The sequence below is a fragment of the Aquarana catesbeiana genome, linkage group LG02 (assembly GCF_042186555.1).
Source record: "Aquarana catesbeiana isolate 2022-GZ linkage group LG02, ASM4218655v1, whole genome shotgun sequence".
Taxonomy (NCBI): Eukaryota; Metazoa; Chordata; class Amphibia; order Anura; family Ranidae; genus Aquarana; species Aquarana catesbeiana.
In genome coordinates, this window is record NC_133325.1 from 656,320,617 (window position 1) to 656,335,284 (window position 14,668).

Below are 14,668 nucleotides of genomic sequence, written 5' to 3' on the forward strand. Positions count from 1 at the left end.
GAGTCAACATCTAATAGAACTAACAACCAATTGTTGTCTATCTTCCTACAGCTGGATTGGGTGCTGGTGGTGTACCAACAGGAGGTGAGTGCACAGAAGCATACTGTACAATACATAAGTTCATATCCTTGCACCTATAACAGATGTATAGAAAATAAAGTAAGATAGCAGAGAGGTCAAAATCCTTTTGTAAAAGCACAGCCAGACTCTGTCAATTTAACCCAGCCCATTGCTACCTGTAGCATGAGCAGTGACCATAATGGAAAATATTGTTGATTGACAGCCTGATCTTAAGGTTTAAGCAGCCGTTGCAGGGGTTTAGTCTTAGTCAGAACCAATACACAGTCACTGTGATTTATGGTTTTCCACCTTGCCTTAAAAAATTGTTTCTGTAGTTTTTTTTATAACTTCTGTTTTCCTGATGCAATCAAGCAGTCTGGCTTAGAAGATGAATTTCTGGCCTTTTAGATTTGGCCATATGCTGGTTGAATTGCTGAATTGCTCGTCACATTGTTATAGATCTGGCTATGTCTGCAACAAAGCAAGATCATAATGTTGTGTAAGGTGATAGTTTGTAGAGAAGCCTTATATAGGATACTCATCTCCTCTCTTTCAGCTACCTCATCTAGTTTTGGTCTCTAAAGCATACTGCAGAATTTAGTATTAGAATACCCTATTTTCTGAAATGTACATGTGCTGCAATGATAATTTGGTAGCTTTTATGGCAACACTTCTAAACTAAATAAGCCAATAATAGTGTAGTATGTGGGCATTCCTCAACTGACTTTATTGTTCAGCAAAATATATATTCTGATGTTGAAGGAATGAAAGAAAGATGAGGTCATGCACAGTCTGTGCCAGGACATATGGCCAAGTCTACAATCTATTCACAACCCTCATAACTTGACAGGTTACTGATAACTATTGTTAAAAGTACTGCCCCCCCCCCACACACACACACACACACACACACACATTCTTAGGACTCTTCCCCACTTCTTCCTTCCTACCTACCCCCTGGACATCTTCTGTAAAAGGCCCCACATTCCGCACCCCTTGTTTATTGCAATATTTCTGTGACTGTCAACTTTTTTGTAGTACATTCTTCACCATTTCCTACTTTCTTCTGCTTTTCATTTTACCCATTATCCTTACTTGCAGTGGATGTTTACATTTTAAGACTGGTCTTTTGTTATCTCCCTTTCCTTGTAGGTGTTTTTTGTTGAATCATATTGTTAAAAAAGGAGGTTTTCAAAGACTATATTACTTTATATTTCTCTGTTTGCTTAGTTGGAGTTGGTGGTGTACCAGGAGTTGGAGTTGGTGGAGTACCAGGAGTTGGAATTGGAGGAGTACCGGGAGCTGGAGTTGGTGGAGTACCAGGAGTTGGAGCTGGTGGATTACCAGGAGGAGGTCAGTAAAGTGTCTGCTCTTTTGTACAATTATTAAAATGTTTCTTTTAATCAGGCTTTACCTAGAACACCATAGGATTGCAGAAGTCTGCACACAGAATGCTATCCTGGCGTGGGGCACTGGTGGGGTCAGTGTACATCAAGGGGGAGCATTGGCCTGAATATTGCCCCTTTTGTTCAGACCATCATTAAGCAATCTAAGGTTCAGTGCGTATACCTAACCCATTCATTGGGGGAGCTTAGCAGGTTAATAAATGTCCAACAGCATCTCATTTTGAAGTTAAACACATATTTTTTAATAGCCTAGTTACTTTGTCCATTTTTTTTTCTTTCTGTGGAGTACTTGTTATAGTCCATTATGGATTCAAAGCTTGTAAACACTAATGTTGGTCATGCATGAATAAATTCTTTTTAGACACAACACACGTGTTTTTTTCTTTGATTCAAACCCAGCTACAATTAGGGCTACAGCTGAAATTACAATTGTTTACCTATAACTTTATTTGATCTTTTACTTACTAATGGCATTCTTCAGTGCATAATATCTTTATTCTGTCCAGTCACTTTCTTTTTTTGATTCAACCTCAAAAAATACTTTGAAAGTGCTTAAAAAAACATGCACAAATGGTTTAATTTTTTTCATAGATCTAATTGAAATATGGAATTATTGAACAATGTGAATGAAACGCCAGAGAGTGTCAAAAAAGCATGACCATGAGCATCAAAAAATTACTAGCTTATCCAAATAGTGGATTATGAAAGGCCAATTTCATTGTGTCTTCTCAGATTAAAGTGGTACTAAAGGCAAAATCAAATATGACATATACTGTATGATGCAGTCTGTCACATTTACTGTATGATGCAGTCTTGGTTCCTCCTGTAATTTATTATTTTTCATTGGTTGATCAAGCTATTTTTTTAAAACTTCCTTTAACAGACCAAGGTGTGCAGAAAAAATGAAAGTTAGAGGGCTGAGACAAACCGTGACAGAGGTGCCTCTAGTGCCAACTTTTATTCATTTAGTTAAAACATTTATTCCAAAAGGGAAAAAAAATGTTCTGTAACTGCTTAAAAAAGTGTTAGCTGTAGTTTAGCTTTAGTTTGTTAGTCATTTATTTAAAGTCCATCTAAATCTACCAGTCCATCTAACAATACCCTCTCCAGACAGTGCTGCTGTCCAAGTCATGACTGTGTTTCTCCTCCATAGATAGGAAAGTCACCCCAAAAAAACAGAACTATAATATTGGCCAGATCACCAGATGAAAATAAAGGGAAAAAAAACTAAAAAAAAAAAAAAAGAAAACAATTGCAGCCACCACATTTAAGGACTGGTCAGCTGCAATACATCACATTTTTATATAAATCTGCATTAACTACCAAAATAAAATATGGTCTTCCTGCCTCTTACTATGTCCTGACCTCGTCGTTATTATTCTTTTTTAATACCAAGAGCATTCAGGAAAATAATTTTAAAAACGTTTGTGTGAAATGTATTTATGTGATGGTAGGGGCATTCACATTCTAGTTATGAATATGCCTACTGTCTTTGCAAAACTGTGTCATCATACTATATTATTTGTGTAATCTACCTACCTATTTATATACAAGCATTGACATGTATATATGCATCATTGTTTAAGCTAAATTCACAAAACTGTTTTCACTTGCTTGGCCGATATTTCTGGTAACTATGCCTTACATAACACATACTGTATATGCCTTATATACTGTAGTCTTCTCTGTAAATAGTGGTGTTTTGCCACTATCAGTGCTAATTACTGTTACAGTAAAAAACAGTGTAAAAGTAATTTTGCAAACATACCTATAAGTACCGGTAATCCTGCAAGCAACTCTGACTCTTCAAACAAAGATGCAATTAGAGCTCACTGCAGTTTAAGCTTACTGTACTTCTCTGCTGGGCAGTGAGTCCTTATGGTTTTAGGTGTTTAAAGCCTCTGACAGAATTTTTTTTCTGGCACACTTTTGGGTGTAGTGAATGTCTGGTCCCCTGCTGCACTTAATGGTTGATTCCATCAGCCCCTACATCAATACTGTGTCCTGTAATGATACAGGGTTAGCAGATGAACCCTATAGCAAGGCAAGATTATCAGACACTTCCAGAAGTGCAGAATGCTAAAGCCTGTAGTACTTTTTGTAGACAGTTTTTTTTTTTTTTTTTACAGGTTTAAAATAACACACATTTCTAAATGGTGATTACTGTGATTGGTCTATTAAAGTGGTTGTAAACCCTTACATACACCCAATGAAGTGATTAGCCTTCAGATAATAACTGTGATAAGCAACTAGCCTCAGAGATTAACCACATTTTCCTCTCCGGAGCTGTTCAAAGCGCACACTTTAAACAGCATTAATGAGCTTCCAGAGGCAGGGGGCAGAGTTCTGATAGCACACACTGCACAGCATAAAGCAGGTTGCTGAGTGTAATCTGAAACCTGATTGAAGGGAAAGGACACTTCCCCCCTACACAGTCTCATAGGGAAACATGCATTGCCGAAGCCGTAAATCACAGTCATTTGCTTTGTTCATTTTAAATTTCAGAGGTTTACAACCATTTTAAATGTCATTGTTTTTTGTATTGCTATGCTCAGTAAAATACTGAATAGCATTGTTTTATATCATTTTAGGAGCGTACCCAGGAGGCAAGCCACCTAAGCCTGGTGAGTACACTGATCCTTGTAATTGCAATTTAAGCCCCACATTTGCTTTAAAGTAGAACCATATGCCGCAGCAGGTAAATATAAGTGCATCTGCACCTACAGTGTTTTTGTCCCTCTGTGCCACAAATACTACACCCAGTGCAGCTTTCTGTGATGGTATGACAACAATGCTGCACAGCTACTAAATTCAGAACAGAGTTGTCACCCTCATATAGGCTGTGCCTGCTTGCACTACAGTTTAATGGAAAAAATGTTGCAGGGGACATGTAAAGAACGCAACATGTCAGTCAGCACCTAGCCACACCTAGTCCTGCCCATTGCTTTTTGGATCAACAGCATTACCTCTGTGAGCTGCTTTATTTGCAAGAGGGAGCATGTATGATACAAATGAAATGATTCATTTTGGCCAGGGAAGACGAAGCAGCTTTTTGTTCACTTGCATCACATGGTACCTAGAATAGGTCCTTGTTTGGACTGGCATACAGTTTTGTACTTTAATTTGGCTTGCCCCATCTTGTATTAAAGGTTTTATGGCAACACTAAGTGATTAAGCTGAAGCAAAATTAAGATGATTACACCAGTGTAAGACATTGGGATAAAAGATGAGAAAGCTGTAACATAGCAGTATAACAGCCTGAGCTGTGAAAATCACAGAAAATAAATGCAAGACAAGTATACGGCAGTGTGGCAAAAATGTGTATAAAAATATGGTATTTTTGTGTGGCCATGTTTTTAGGTTATGGAGCTGGAGCAGGATATGGAACTGGATTATTAGGTGGAGGAGGAGTAGGACCTGGAGGTGCATTATTACCTGGTGGTGGATTAGTACCTGGAGGTGGACTTGGAGCTGGTGGTGGACTGCAACCTGGAACTGGCTTTGGTCCTGGTGGTATAGGTGGTGTAGGAGCAGGAGCAGGTGCAGGCGGCAAACCCCCCAAACCAGGTACAAATTGTACTTATACAATTCAGACAACTGCTGATTATGTCTTTAATAATAGCGCCTTTATAAACATATATTATTGTGCTTAAATTGCTATAGTACATTCTAATAATGCCTAGGATGCCATTAGATGAGTGATGATTTATTCTTTATATCAGACATGTCTGGAAGATTTAAGTTTAACAAGTGTTAGCAGACTAGTTACTCAATGTGAAAAAAAAGCCTTATTAATATGGTGTTGAACATATTAAGAGATTAGCTTTAGGATACCGTATGAGTGGTAGATATTCATTTCATAGTTGGCAACATTAAAAAAAACATTTTTTACTGACACCTTTTTTTCTGTGTGTTCAGAGAGCCGCTGTAGGTGGGACATGCACTTTAATTAGGGGTGGGTCAATAATTTAATATGAGTGTGCTTCTACAAGAAGGTTAATCATGTGCTTCCATCAGGGATCTGACAGCAATGAAATAGTTAATCATGCCTAGACATCAGGGATCTGCTAGCAGTGAAAGGGTTCATTATGTACAGCCAGCAAGCATCTGCTAGCAATAAAAGGGTTAACCATGTCTCTAGCCACCAGGGATCCTAGGCTAGTAAGTTCCCTGGTGGCTAGAGACATGATTAACCCTTTTATTGCTAGCAGATTCTTGCTGGCTGTACATTCTTGGCAACTATGCAATAGGCTAGTAAGATCCCTGTGGTGGCTAGAAACATGATAATCATAGCTTTAGCCACCACAGGGATCTTACTAGCCTATTGCATAATTGCCAAGAATGTACTGTCAGCAAGAATCTGCTAGCAGTAAAAGGGTTAATCATTAACCCTTTTATTGCTACCAGGTCCTTGCTGGCTGTACATTCTTGGCAACTATGCAGGCTAGTAAGATCCCTGTGGCTAGAGACATGATTGCTAGCAGAGATCTTCCTTGATGCCCACACAGACCTTACCATTACGCTCTCACTTCAGTCTCACCGAGCCTTGTGAGCCACCGCCCAAGTGCTCACTACTGGGGGGAAGAGATAGGGGGAGGTGTAATGGACATGCGCATTGGGCCCATGAAAATTTGTATGCGGCAGCCATGTTGATCAGGTTCCACGTCCCCATGTCATATTGTCATAAGAAGAGACATAGCTGCAGTGACCCCCCCCACCCCTCCTTCGGGATATACAATCACAAACTTTAGGTTGCATACCAGAATATGCGTATCAGATCCTTGAGAGGACACATGCAGACCCTCTATTATCTGAATCCACACTTCAGTCTAGATGCCCCCCATAAAACTGTCAAATTCGCAAGCTTGAGCAACTCCGGAAAACAAACAGATATTCTGCTAGATGACCCCCGTCGTAAATACCTTAGCTGGAGTCTTTAGCAATATACATTTCTGTTTTGGTAGAATCAATAACTTCAGGGTATTTCATAATTCATGAACTAATAGCAGTACAGCCAGAATAAGAACATATACTGTATATCTCCATCTGTTAATTAGTAACATTTTAAGTCCAAAGACCCCTATCTTAGACGCTATGGGGAGCTAACGAGACACATTACCCCTCTAAGGTAAAGTAGACATCTGAAACCTAATTGCCCTCTGGAATATAATATACAAGTTAGCAGACTGTAATATGTAGGTATTCAAAAATATCAATACCTATAAAAAACTGGATCTGTGGCATGATCGCATGAGACATCCCATGGCCACCCCTCAGCTATCTGATTGTCATTTCTGACAACATCCCTCTCACAGACAAGGAAAGGAGGCTGCCCTGAGTTGACAGCTCTCGTTTTACCATTAACAAGAAGGAATATCTACAAAGACTACTTTGTTTGTTGCCTGGACTCTGCTGAATGAACAGAACCAGGAGTTCCATCCAAAAATGTAACTTCCACTTATCTAGTTCCTCCCCTCCCCCTCCCCCACTTATCTAGTTCCTCACATTTGGCACCTTTCAGGGGGGAGCAGTTACCTGTCTTATACAGGTATTTGCTCCCACTTCCGGCGATAGATCGCCGCAGAATCCGCGGCGATCTACGCCATGTCCAGCCCCACCTCCGTCCCCCCCACTGTCTTCTGGAAGACACACAGGTCCCAGAAGACAGCAGAGACCAGTCAGGATGCGCAGCGCGACTCGTGCATGTACAGTAGGGAACCAGGCTGTGAAGCTGCAAGGCTTCACTTCCTGATTCCCTTATTAAAGATGCCAGTGCCTCCATCCGGGAGCCGAGAGACAAGTCGGCTTCGGGTGAGGACATCGCGGGCACCCTGGACAGGTAAGTATCCTTATTTTAAAAGTCAGCAGCTGCAGTATTTGTAGCTGCTGACTTTTATTTTATTTATTTTTCTCACCGTAACTCCGCTTTAAGTATTTTCACCCTCAACTCCTTATAATTTTTCTGTTCCATTATTGTCTCTTTGTTTTCTTTGTAATACCCTTTTTCTGTAAATATTTCATTTATTTGAAAACTGGTAATATTGTCTCTAATGCACTAACAAAAAACTTAAAGCATCCCTGTCTCTTGAAGAGCACTACTACATGGTAAATCTTTGGATTTAATTTCTATTGCTAATATTGTGAACGTTTACTAGTTTACTATTTTACGATAAAAGTAGTTGATGGCAGTTTAAAGGGTTAATTGCTTGGTTAACTAAACTCAGTGACAATCGCTCTTAGTCTATTGGCACTTAGATTGTGGTCGGTCCCGTATGCTGGAAAATATTTGTGCAGGGTGAGGCTGAGAGTGTTATTGTTGTGAATTAGTGACAGCAGTGTGTGAGGTTGTCCAGCCATTTGTCACAGGATGTATCTGTGCCCAGAAGCATGGTCCTGTTGAATGTGATGACCCATGTGATGACCCAGCAGCAGCTCTGAGTATTTGAGCGAGCTGTGAATGTCAGACTGTCATGTTTCTGACTGTCCATGACTGGCCTTGATTACTGGGATGGAGCCCAGGACAAGGTTGGGTTGGGACACATTTTTTTTTAATCTGTGAGTGTCGCTGACATATCAGGACAGTTGTTACTATGTAATTTTTAACTGATTGTAAAAACAGAAAATAGTTTCTTAATATTAAGACAAATATTATTTTCTTCTTTTTAGGTTATGGCCTTGGAGCTGGTCTAGGAACTGGTGCTGGACTTGGTGGTCTTGGAGCTGGTGGTGGATTAGGAGGTCTTGGAGCTGGTGGTGGACTAGGAGGTCTTGGAGCCGGCGTTGGTGGTGTTGGTGCTGGAGGTAAGATTTGAATAGGATTCTCATAAATAATTCCTTTCTTTCATAAATATATTTTGATTGTGCTTTATCAGCCAAGTACACAAGTAATCCTTCCTATTTTTTAAAAATTCACAATACCATATATTGTTTTTATTTACTAAAACTATGCAAATTAGTTGGAGAAATCTGGAAAAGGCTAAATTTCAGTATCATGAACCACAACAGTACCAAGTGGCTAAAACATTGTTATGCAAGACTGGCAGTTTTTTTTTTTTTGACAAGTGGATATGTTAAAAGCATGTATGCATCCAACATAAGCAGAATAAGTGTCAAAGTCTTGGAAAACTGGGACTAGACCATGATCTCACAGCTGACCTGAGATTAGTTGACGTCTTTATAAGGGCAGTAATATGCAGTTGGCTGTTTGAAAATCTAATGTTCCCTGGAGCTACATTACTAAAGTCCATAGAAACACCCTAAACTGGCAAACCATCTAAAAAGGAAAACCTTTTAATTCTAAAATGAGGAGCATAGATTCCAATGAGTCACCAGATATGCAGCTGTAATGTCACCCTGTGATGGCTGTTTACTGGACTGAGTGAAGACGTTAAGCATGTGCCTGAGTGTTCACTGAGCTCTCCAACCAACTCCAGTCTCCAAGGGCCATTGACAGAAATCCAGGAATACTAAATTACTGCAGATAAATAAATGTTATGTTTAGTTAATTGGTTAACTACATGCTAATTTGAGAAACCTTAGCACTCTGGCCAGTCAGTGACCTCATGGGACTGAGATTTACAGCTGTTAAAGTGTTGTAGGAAAATAAATAATCTGTATTCCTCAGGCATAAAGTTACTACGACTTGTGAAAAGTGAACCTATATCATAAACTGAACTGTTTGTGAAAGCACTGATATGCTAATCAGATAAAAAAGGATATGGTTATTAGCTGTCAAAAGATATCTACAGACATATTTAGCAATGAAGCACGAGGTACAATCAGAACGTGTATGCTGCAGTAACCCATATCAACTAATTCTACTACAGTTTACTGGGGTCAGATTGATTAAAATATTTCTCCTAAATGTCCATTTTAACTTTTTCTACAAGTTTCACATACAGTACTCATTGCTTTTTGCCATGTGTTATTAAAAAAAAGCAGTTACAATCATTCATTTTATTATGTTTTTTCAAGGTATTCCTGGAGCAGGAGGAAAACCACCTAAGCCTGGTAAGAATTAAGTCTTTTTCACCAATGCATAACTATGAGACTTTTACTTCCATATATATCAAACCAGTAGCAGCATGTCACCCACATATAGTAGTTATATAGTTAATAAGGTTGAAAAAAAGAATGTCTATCAAATTCAACTTCTCTCCTGCAAGTTCCTTCAGCTTTGGCTCAGAAGAAGTAAAAACAAAACCTGTTGCTAATTTTGACACACAGTAGGAGAAAGAAATTCCAATCTGACCTCCCAAGAGGAGTTGATTTCAGTCGCTGGTTCAAAATTTTGCTCTCTTAGCCTTACAACCTTACTTAAAACTTTTAATATTATTAATTACAAGAAAATCATTAAGCCCTTTTTTAAATTCAAGTTTTTGGGATAGAAAAGTAGTCTGCCAAATCTCTATCCTGTGCTTGGATATATCTGAATATGTTAAAAAAAAAGTTGCCCCACATATGTTTTCTTTTCAAAACTGAACATAACTGTGACTCAATACTACTAATAGATTAATTTGAAAATATAAAAAAAATAATTTTTTGGATGACAGATCTGACAGATGACAGAAGTATTGCCTGCCTAATTGCAAACTTTTATAACTATATAACAGAATTATAAGAAACAATAGAGCAGAGCAGGTTAACATTTGAGGTGTAATTTATTTAGGTTATGGACCTGGAACTGGTGCAATAACTGGAGGCGGCATTGGGGGTGGATATGGACCAGGAGCTGGAATTGGACCTGGTGGTGGATATGGGCCAGGAGCTGGAATTGGAACTGGAGGTGGTTACGGACCTGGAGGTGGATATGGACCCGGAGCTGGCTTTGGACCAGGTGGAATAGGAGGTGCAGGTAAGGTCTTTATAGCAAGTGCTTCAGAAGCTCAGAGAGTTATCTATCTAAAACTAATAGTGATTTATGCACAGAAGGCAGGCACTGTACAGTGAAAAAGCAGTAATCTTTGTTGCTGTCCATACGAAGGATTTTAGCGATTGGGCTAGGAGTACAATTTTTGGTAGTACAACTTTGGTACCCTCGGAAGGGTGAGATAGCAAGTAACAAGTAAAAATGGTCTGTTCATATTTAATTTGAATTTGTTAAAATATATGCATGGGGATGCCTTAAAGCATGTGAAATTACAGTTTGCTTTAACGCTTTAAAAATTACCTTAAAAAACATTTTTTTAAATGTTTTGGGGTCTCCCCTTAAATTTCATAACAGAACCTTATTCTGTGTGGCCATGAAAGGAAGGGCAGCGAGTGTGTGGATCTTCCCTTCTGAAGGCCATATCCATTTCAACATTGGAAGGATAACTTGCAGGCGGCACAGTGGTGTAGTGGTTAGCACTCTCGCCTAGCAGTAAAAAAAGGGTAGCTGGTTTGAATACCAACCACGACACTACCTACCTGGAGTTTGCATGTTCTCCCTGTGTCTGCATGGGTTTCCTCCAGGGACTCCAGTTTCCTCCTACACTCCAAAGAAATGCTGGTGTTAATTGGCTTCTGTCTAAATTGGCCATAGTATATGAATGTGAGTTAGTGACCTTAGATTGTAAGCTCCTTGAGGGTAGGGACCAATGTGAATGTACAATGTATATGCATAAATTGACTGCACTATATAAGTACCTTAAATAATAATAATAACTTGCAAGAGGGTGGTGTCAAAAGCTCCCCCATTGAATGGCACATTGTACCCATGCTGAGGGGACAGCAATGTTTCCCTGTTACATTACTACCAAAAAAATACATATTTTCAGTTGGCTACTATTTGTAAACCATCCAGGGATCCTAGGTGATGTATTTGACCAAATATGGTTATGACCATATTTAGTCAATGACATCATCCAGGATTCCTGCCTGGTTTGTTTGCAAACAACAGATGACAGATCTCTAGTTGACATGTTTACAAACAGCCAATGCAGGTGAACTGACCACGCTTGGCCAGCTTGCTCAGCTCTCCACCTAATGAAAAACAGGCTGGATTTGGATCGAACTCAAGCCCATCCCTATTCCTATATCTCAATTTTTTCATATGCATACTTGGAATTGCCAACATTTTTGCCATGTTTACTCTAACAAGTGCTGACCGTAAGGGGCAGTTGCCTAATCTTTAAAATGTGCATTACTTGCTCAAAACAAAGTAAGGTTATTAGGTATGTGCTAGATAAGTCTAAGTTGTCCTCATATAGTAGCTGAACAACATTAAAACTACACATGCCACAAGCACGTGACGTGTAAGAAGTGTTGTATATACAACCAAAGTTTGCTGATTTGCTTCCTTTTCTAAGAGACTAAGCACCTGTTTTCTCACTGCAGTTTGCAGCACAGAACCACAGATGTGGTACCCTGGAAAGAATTCTGGGAACTTGGGCCATCACTGTATAGCCAGAATCTTCTCTTAAGAACAAATGGGGCCATAAAAGCAATAAGTCACTCAGTATCATTGGCATCTTTAGCAGACTGCGTCACAAAAATCAAAACAATAATGAAAACAGACTGGGGATAGTCAGTATTTTAATGGAATCAGACAATTATCTGGGAGAATGAGTGGAGAAACTATGTTTATTTTTTGTTTAATCTCACTGGAACATTGTGGTCAGAAAACAAACTGCAGACATCTGGAGAAGAACAAGTGAAATGTAGACTGCATGTAAGCTGCCCAATAAAAGGAGATAGAAATAAATATTCAGTGTTACTAAGAGATGATCACAGAACAGCTGTATTATAAGCTGTATCATCCAAGATTTTGAGATTTCTTAAGACATGTCAGAAAAAGTATATGTGATCATTCAATGTTTTCTTTTCCTGGCAGGCCAGTACCCAGGAGGCAAGCCACCTAAGCCAGGTAACGTAAAATTAGATAGCATTGGCATTCTCACAATGCTTTATATTGGTGTGTCGTGATGGTAAACTCTTTTGTTTTCTTTTATTATTCAGGATATGGTGCTGGTCAGGTAGCAGGCGTTGGTGGTGCTGGTTATGGACCTGGTGCTGGAGCTGGTTATGGACCTGGTGCTGGAGCTGGTTATGGCCCTGGTGCTGGAGCTGGTTATGGACCTGGTGCTGGAGCTGGTTATGGACCTGGTGCTGGAGCTGGTTATGGCCCCGGTGCTGGAGCTGGTTTTGGGCCTGGAGGAATAGGAGCAGGTGAGAGTAAGCTGCTGTTCTTCACTGCAAAATACTGATAATAATAGTAGGTAAGGTCGAATAAAGACAATAGTCCATCCAGTTCAACCTGTGTAGGTGTCAGTGTCGGTAATTATTTCATATATCCCTGTATGTCGTGGTCCTTAAGATGCACATCTAAGAGTCTCTTAAAACTATCAATACTCCCCGTAGCCACCATCAATTGTGGAAGAGAATTTCACATCCTTATTCCCCTGACAGTGAAAAACCCCCTGCCCAGTTTAAGGTTTAACTGCTTCTCCTCCAATCTCAATGTGTGGCCCCGTGTCCTGTTACACTCCTTAAATATTTTTTTGCTATGCTGGGATCGCCATTGAGGTATTTGTAAATCGCTATCATATCTCCTCTCGAGCATCTTTTCTCCAGCGAGAATAAATTTAGTGTTTGCAGTCTTAACTCGTAATTGAGGTCCTCCAGTCCCCTTATTAGTTTTGTTGCCCTTCTTTGGACTCTCTCCAGTTCCAGTACATCCCTTCTGAGAACTGGTGACCAGAACTGAACAGAATACTCCAGATGTGGTCTAACCAGAGTTTTATAAAGTGGTAGAATTATTGATCTATCTCCGGAGTATATCCCTTTTTTTTTATGCATGCTAATATTCTGCCGGCTTTGGTAGCTGCAGCTTGACATTGCATGCTATTGCTCAGTCTGTCATCTACTAGTTCAGCCAGATCTTTCTCCATCCTTGATTCCCCCATCGGTTCTCCCCCAGTGAGTGGTTTGCATTTATGTTTTTTGACCCCAAGTGCATTACTTTACATTTCTCCACATTCGATTTACAAGATAATGCCACAAAGTTTGGACAGGGGGTTATTTACTTTACAGGTACCATCATCCTTAGAGAATTTGTAATAGGAGGGATTGGGGAGGAAATAGCAAGGACTACTCCAAACAAATCCTACCTCACCATAGAAAAAAATGTGGACTATTGCGGTACCTCATGGAGACATATAATGTAGATAAAATTTCAGTTTATTCAATTATAAATACTAAAAATCTATATAACAAAGATTATAGATTTTTAGTGTTTATAATTGAATAAACTGAAATTTCATCTACATTATATGTCTCCATGAGGTACCGCAATAGTCCACATTTTTTTCTATGGTGAGGTAGGATTTGTTTGGAGTAGTCCTTGCTATTTCCTCCTCAATCCCTCCTATTACAATTTCTCCACATTAAACCTCATTTGCCATGTATTTGCCCACTCCATTATTTTGCTCAGGTCTTGCTGTAAAATTTCTATATCTTGAGTCTTGAAGTTATTGCCCTGCTTAATTTTGTCCGCAAAAACTGTGATTGTGCTATTCATCCCAACCTGTATATCATTTATGAATAAATTGAATGGAAATGGTCCCAAGACAGGACCCTGGGGTACCCCACTTACCACTCCAGACCAGTCTGAGTACACATTATTTAGACTAATAGACTAATTAAATATGGCTGCCAAAAAGCATAGTCATTATGACATGTATTAAATCAAAGCTATATTGAATAAACCTTTCCCTTTTTACCCCCAACAAAAAACACTAAAACTGTTTAAAGCTAAAGAACAGGGCCACATCTTTATTGATTTTACAAAGTGTACGTATCACAAACATAATGACAAATGACAATTTTTTTTTCCGCTGATCACAAAAGTCTGTACCAATCACTGTTGTACTGTGAGCACTAAAATAACACAACTAAATCTAAAGATCTGTCCTAACCATAAGTTGAGGACAGACCAATGACCCACATTCCATTACATATTCATGTATTAAAGCCCAGGAAACATCTTCTATCTCACTGGTCAGGAGACACTTTTACCATGAAAAACAAAGCAGTAAGAAAGATAATAAAGTAATAAAGAAAAATAACCAATCTATAAAAAAAATGTAATGCTATTGGTGAATATGGAGCGGACATGAATTAAAATAAAGTCTTGTTTTCTTTCATGTGTATACCCAGGGGCTGGAGGAAAACCACCTAAGCCAGGTAAGGATACATATATTACAATTCCCTCTTGAAATATA

At 39.1% G+C, this 14,668-nt stretch overlaps 1 protein-coding gene across 7 annotated transcripts in view; it reads left to right on the forward strand.

Moving 5' to 3' along the window:
* The window catches only part of ELN (elastin), a 124,741-nt gene that overhangs the window by 102,986 nt on the left and 7,087 nt on the right, over nucleotides 1–14,668 (forward strand). For 6 of the 7 annotated variants that reach the window (XM_073616560.1, XM_073616561.1, XM_073616562.1 and 3 more), the window contains 10 exons: nucleotides 52–84; nucleotides 1,291–1,413; nucleotides 4,058–4,090; nucleotides 4,827–5,033; nucleotides 8,133–8,267; nucleotides 9,441–9,476; nucleotides 10,135–10,320; nucleotides 12,280–12,312; nucleotides 12,405–12,614; nucleotides 14,604–14,630. In XM_073616560.1, the coding sequence (XP_073472661.1) occupies nucleotides 52–84; nucleotides 1,291–1,413; nucleotides 4,058–4,090; nucleotides 4,827–5,033; nucleotides 8,133–8,267; nucleotides 9,441–9,476; nucleotides 10,135–10,320; nucleotides 12,280–12,312; nucleotides 12,405–12,614; nucleotides 14,604–14,630 (1,023 nt within the window). The remainder of the gene's footprint in view (nucleotides 1–51; nucleotides 85–1,290; nucleotides 1,414–4,057; nucleotides 4,091–4,826; nucleotides 5,034–8,132; nucleotides 8,268–9,440; nucleotides 9,477–10,134; nucleotides 10,321–12,279; nucleotides 12,313–12,404; nucleotides 12,615–14,603; nucleotides 14,631–14,668) is intronic. The other variant, XM_073616565.1, reaches the window with a different exon arrangement.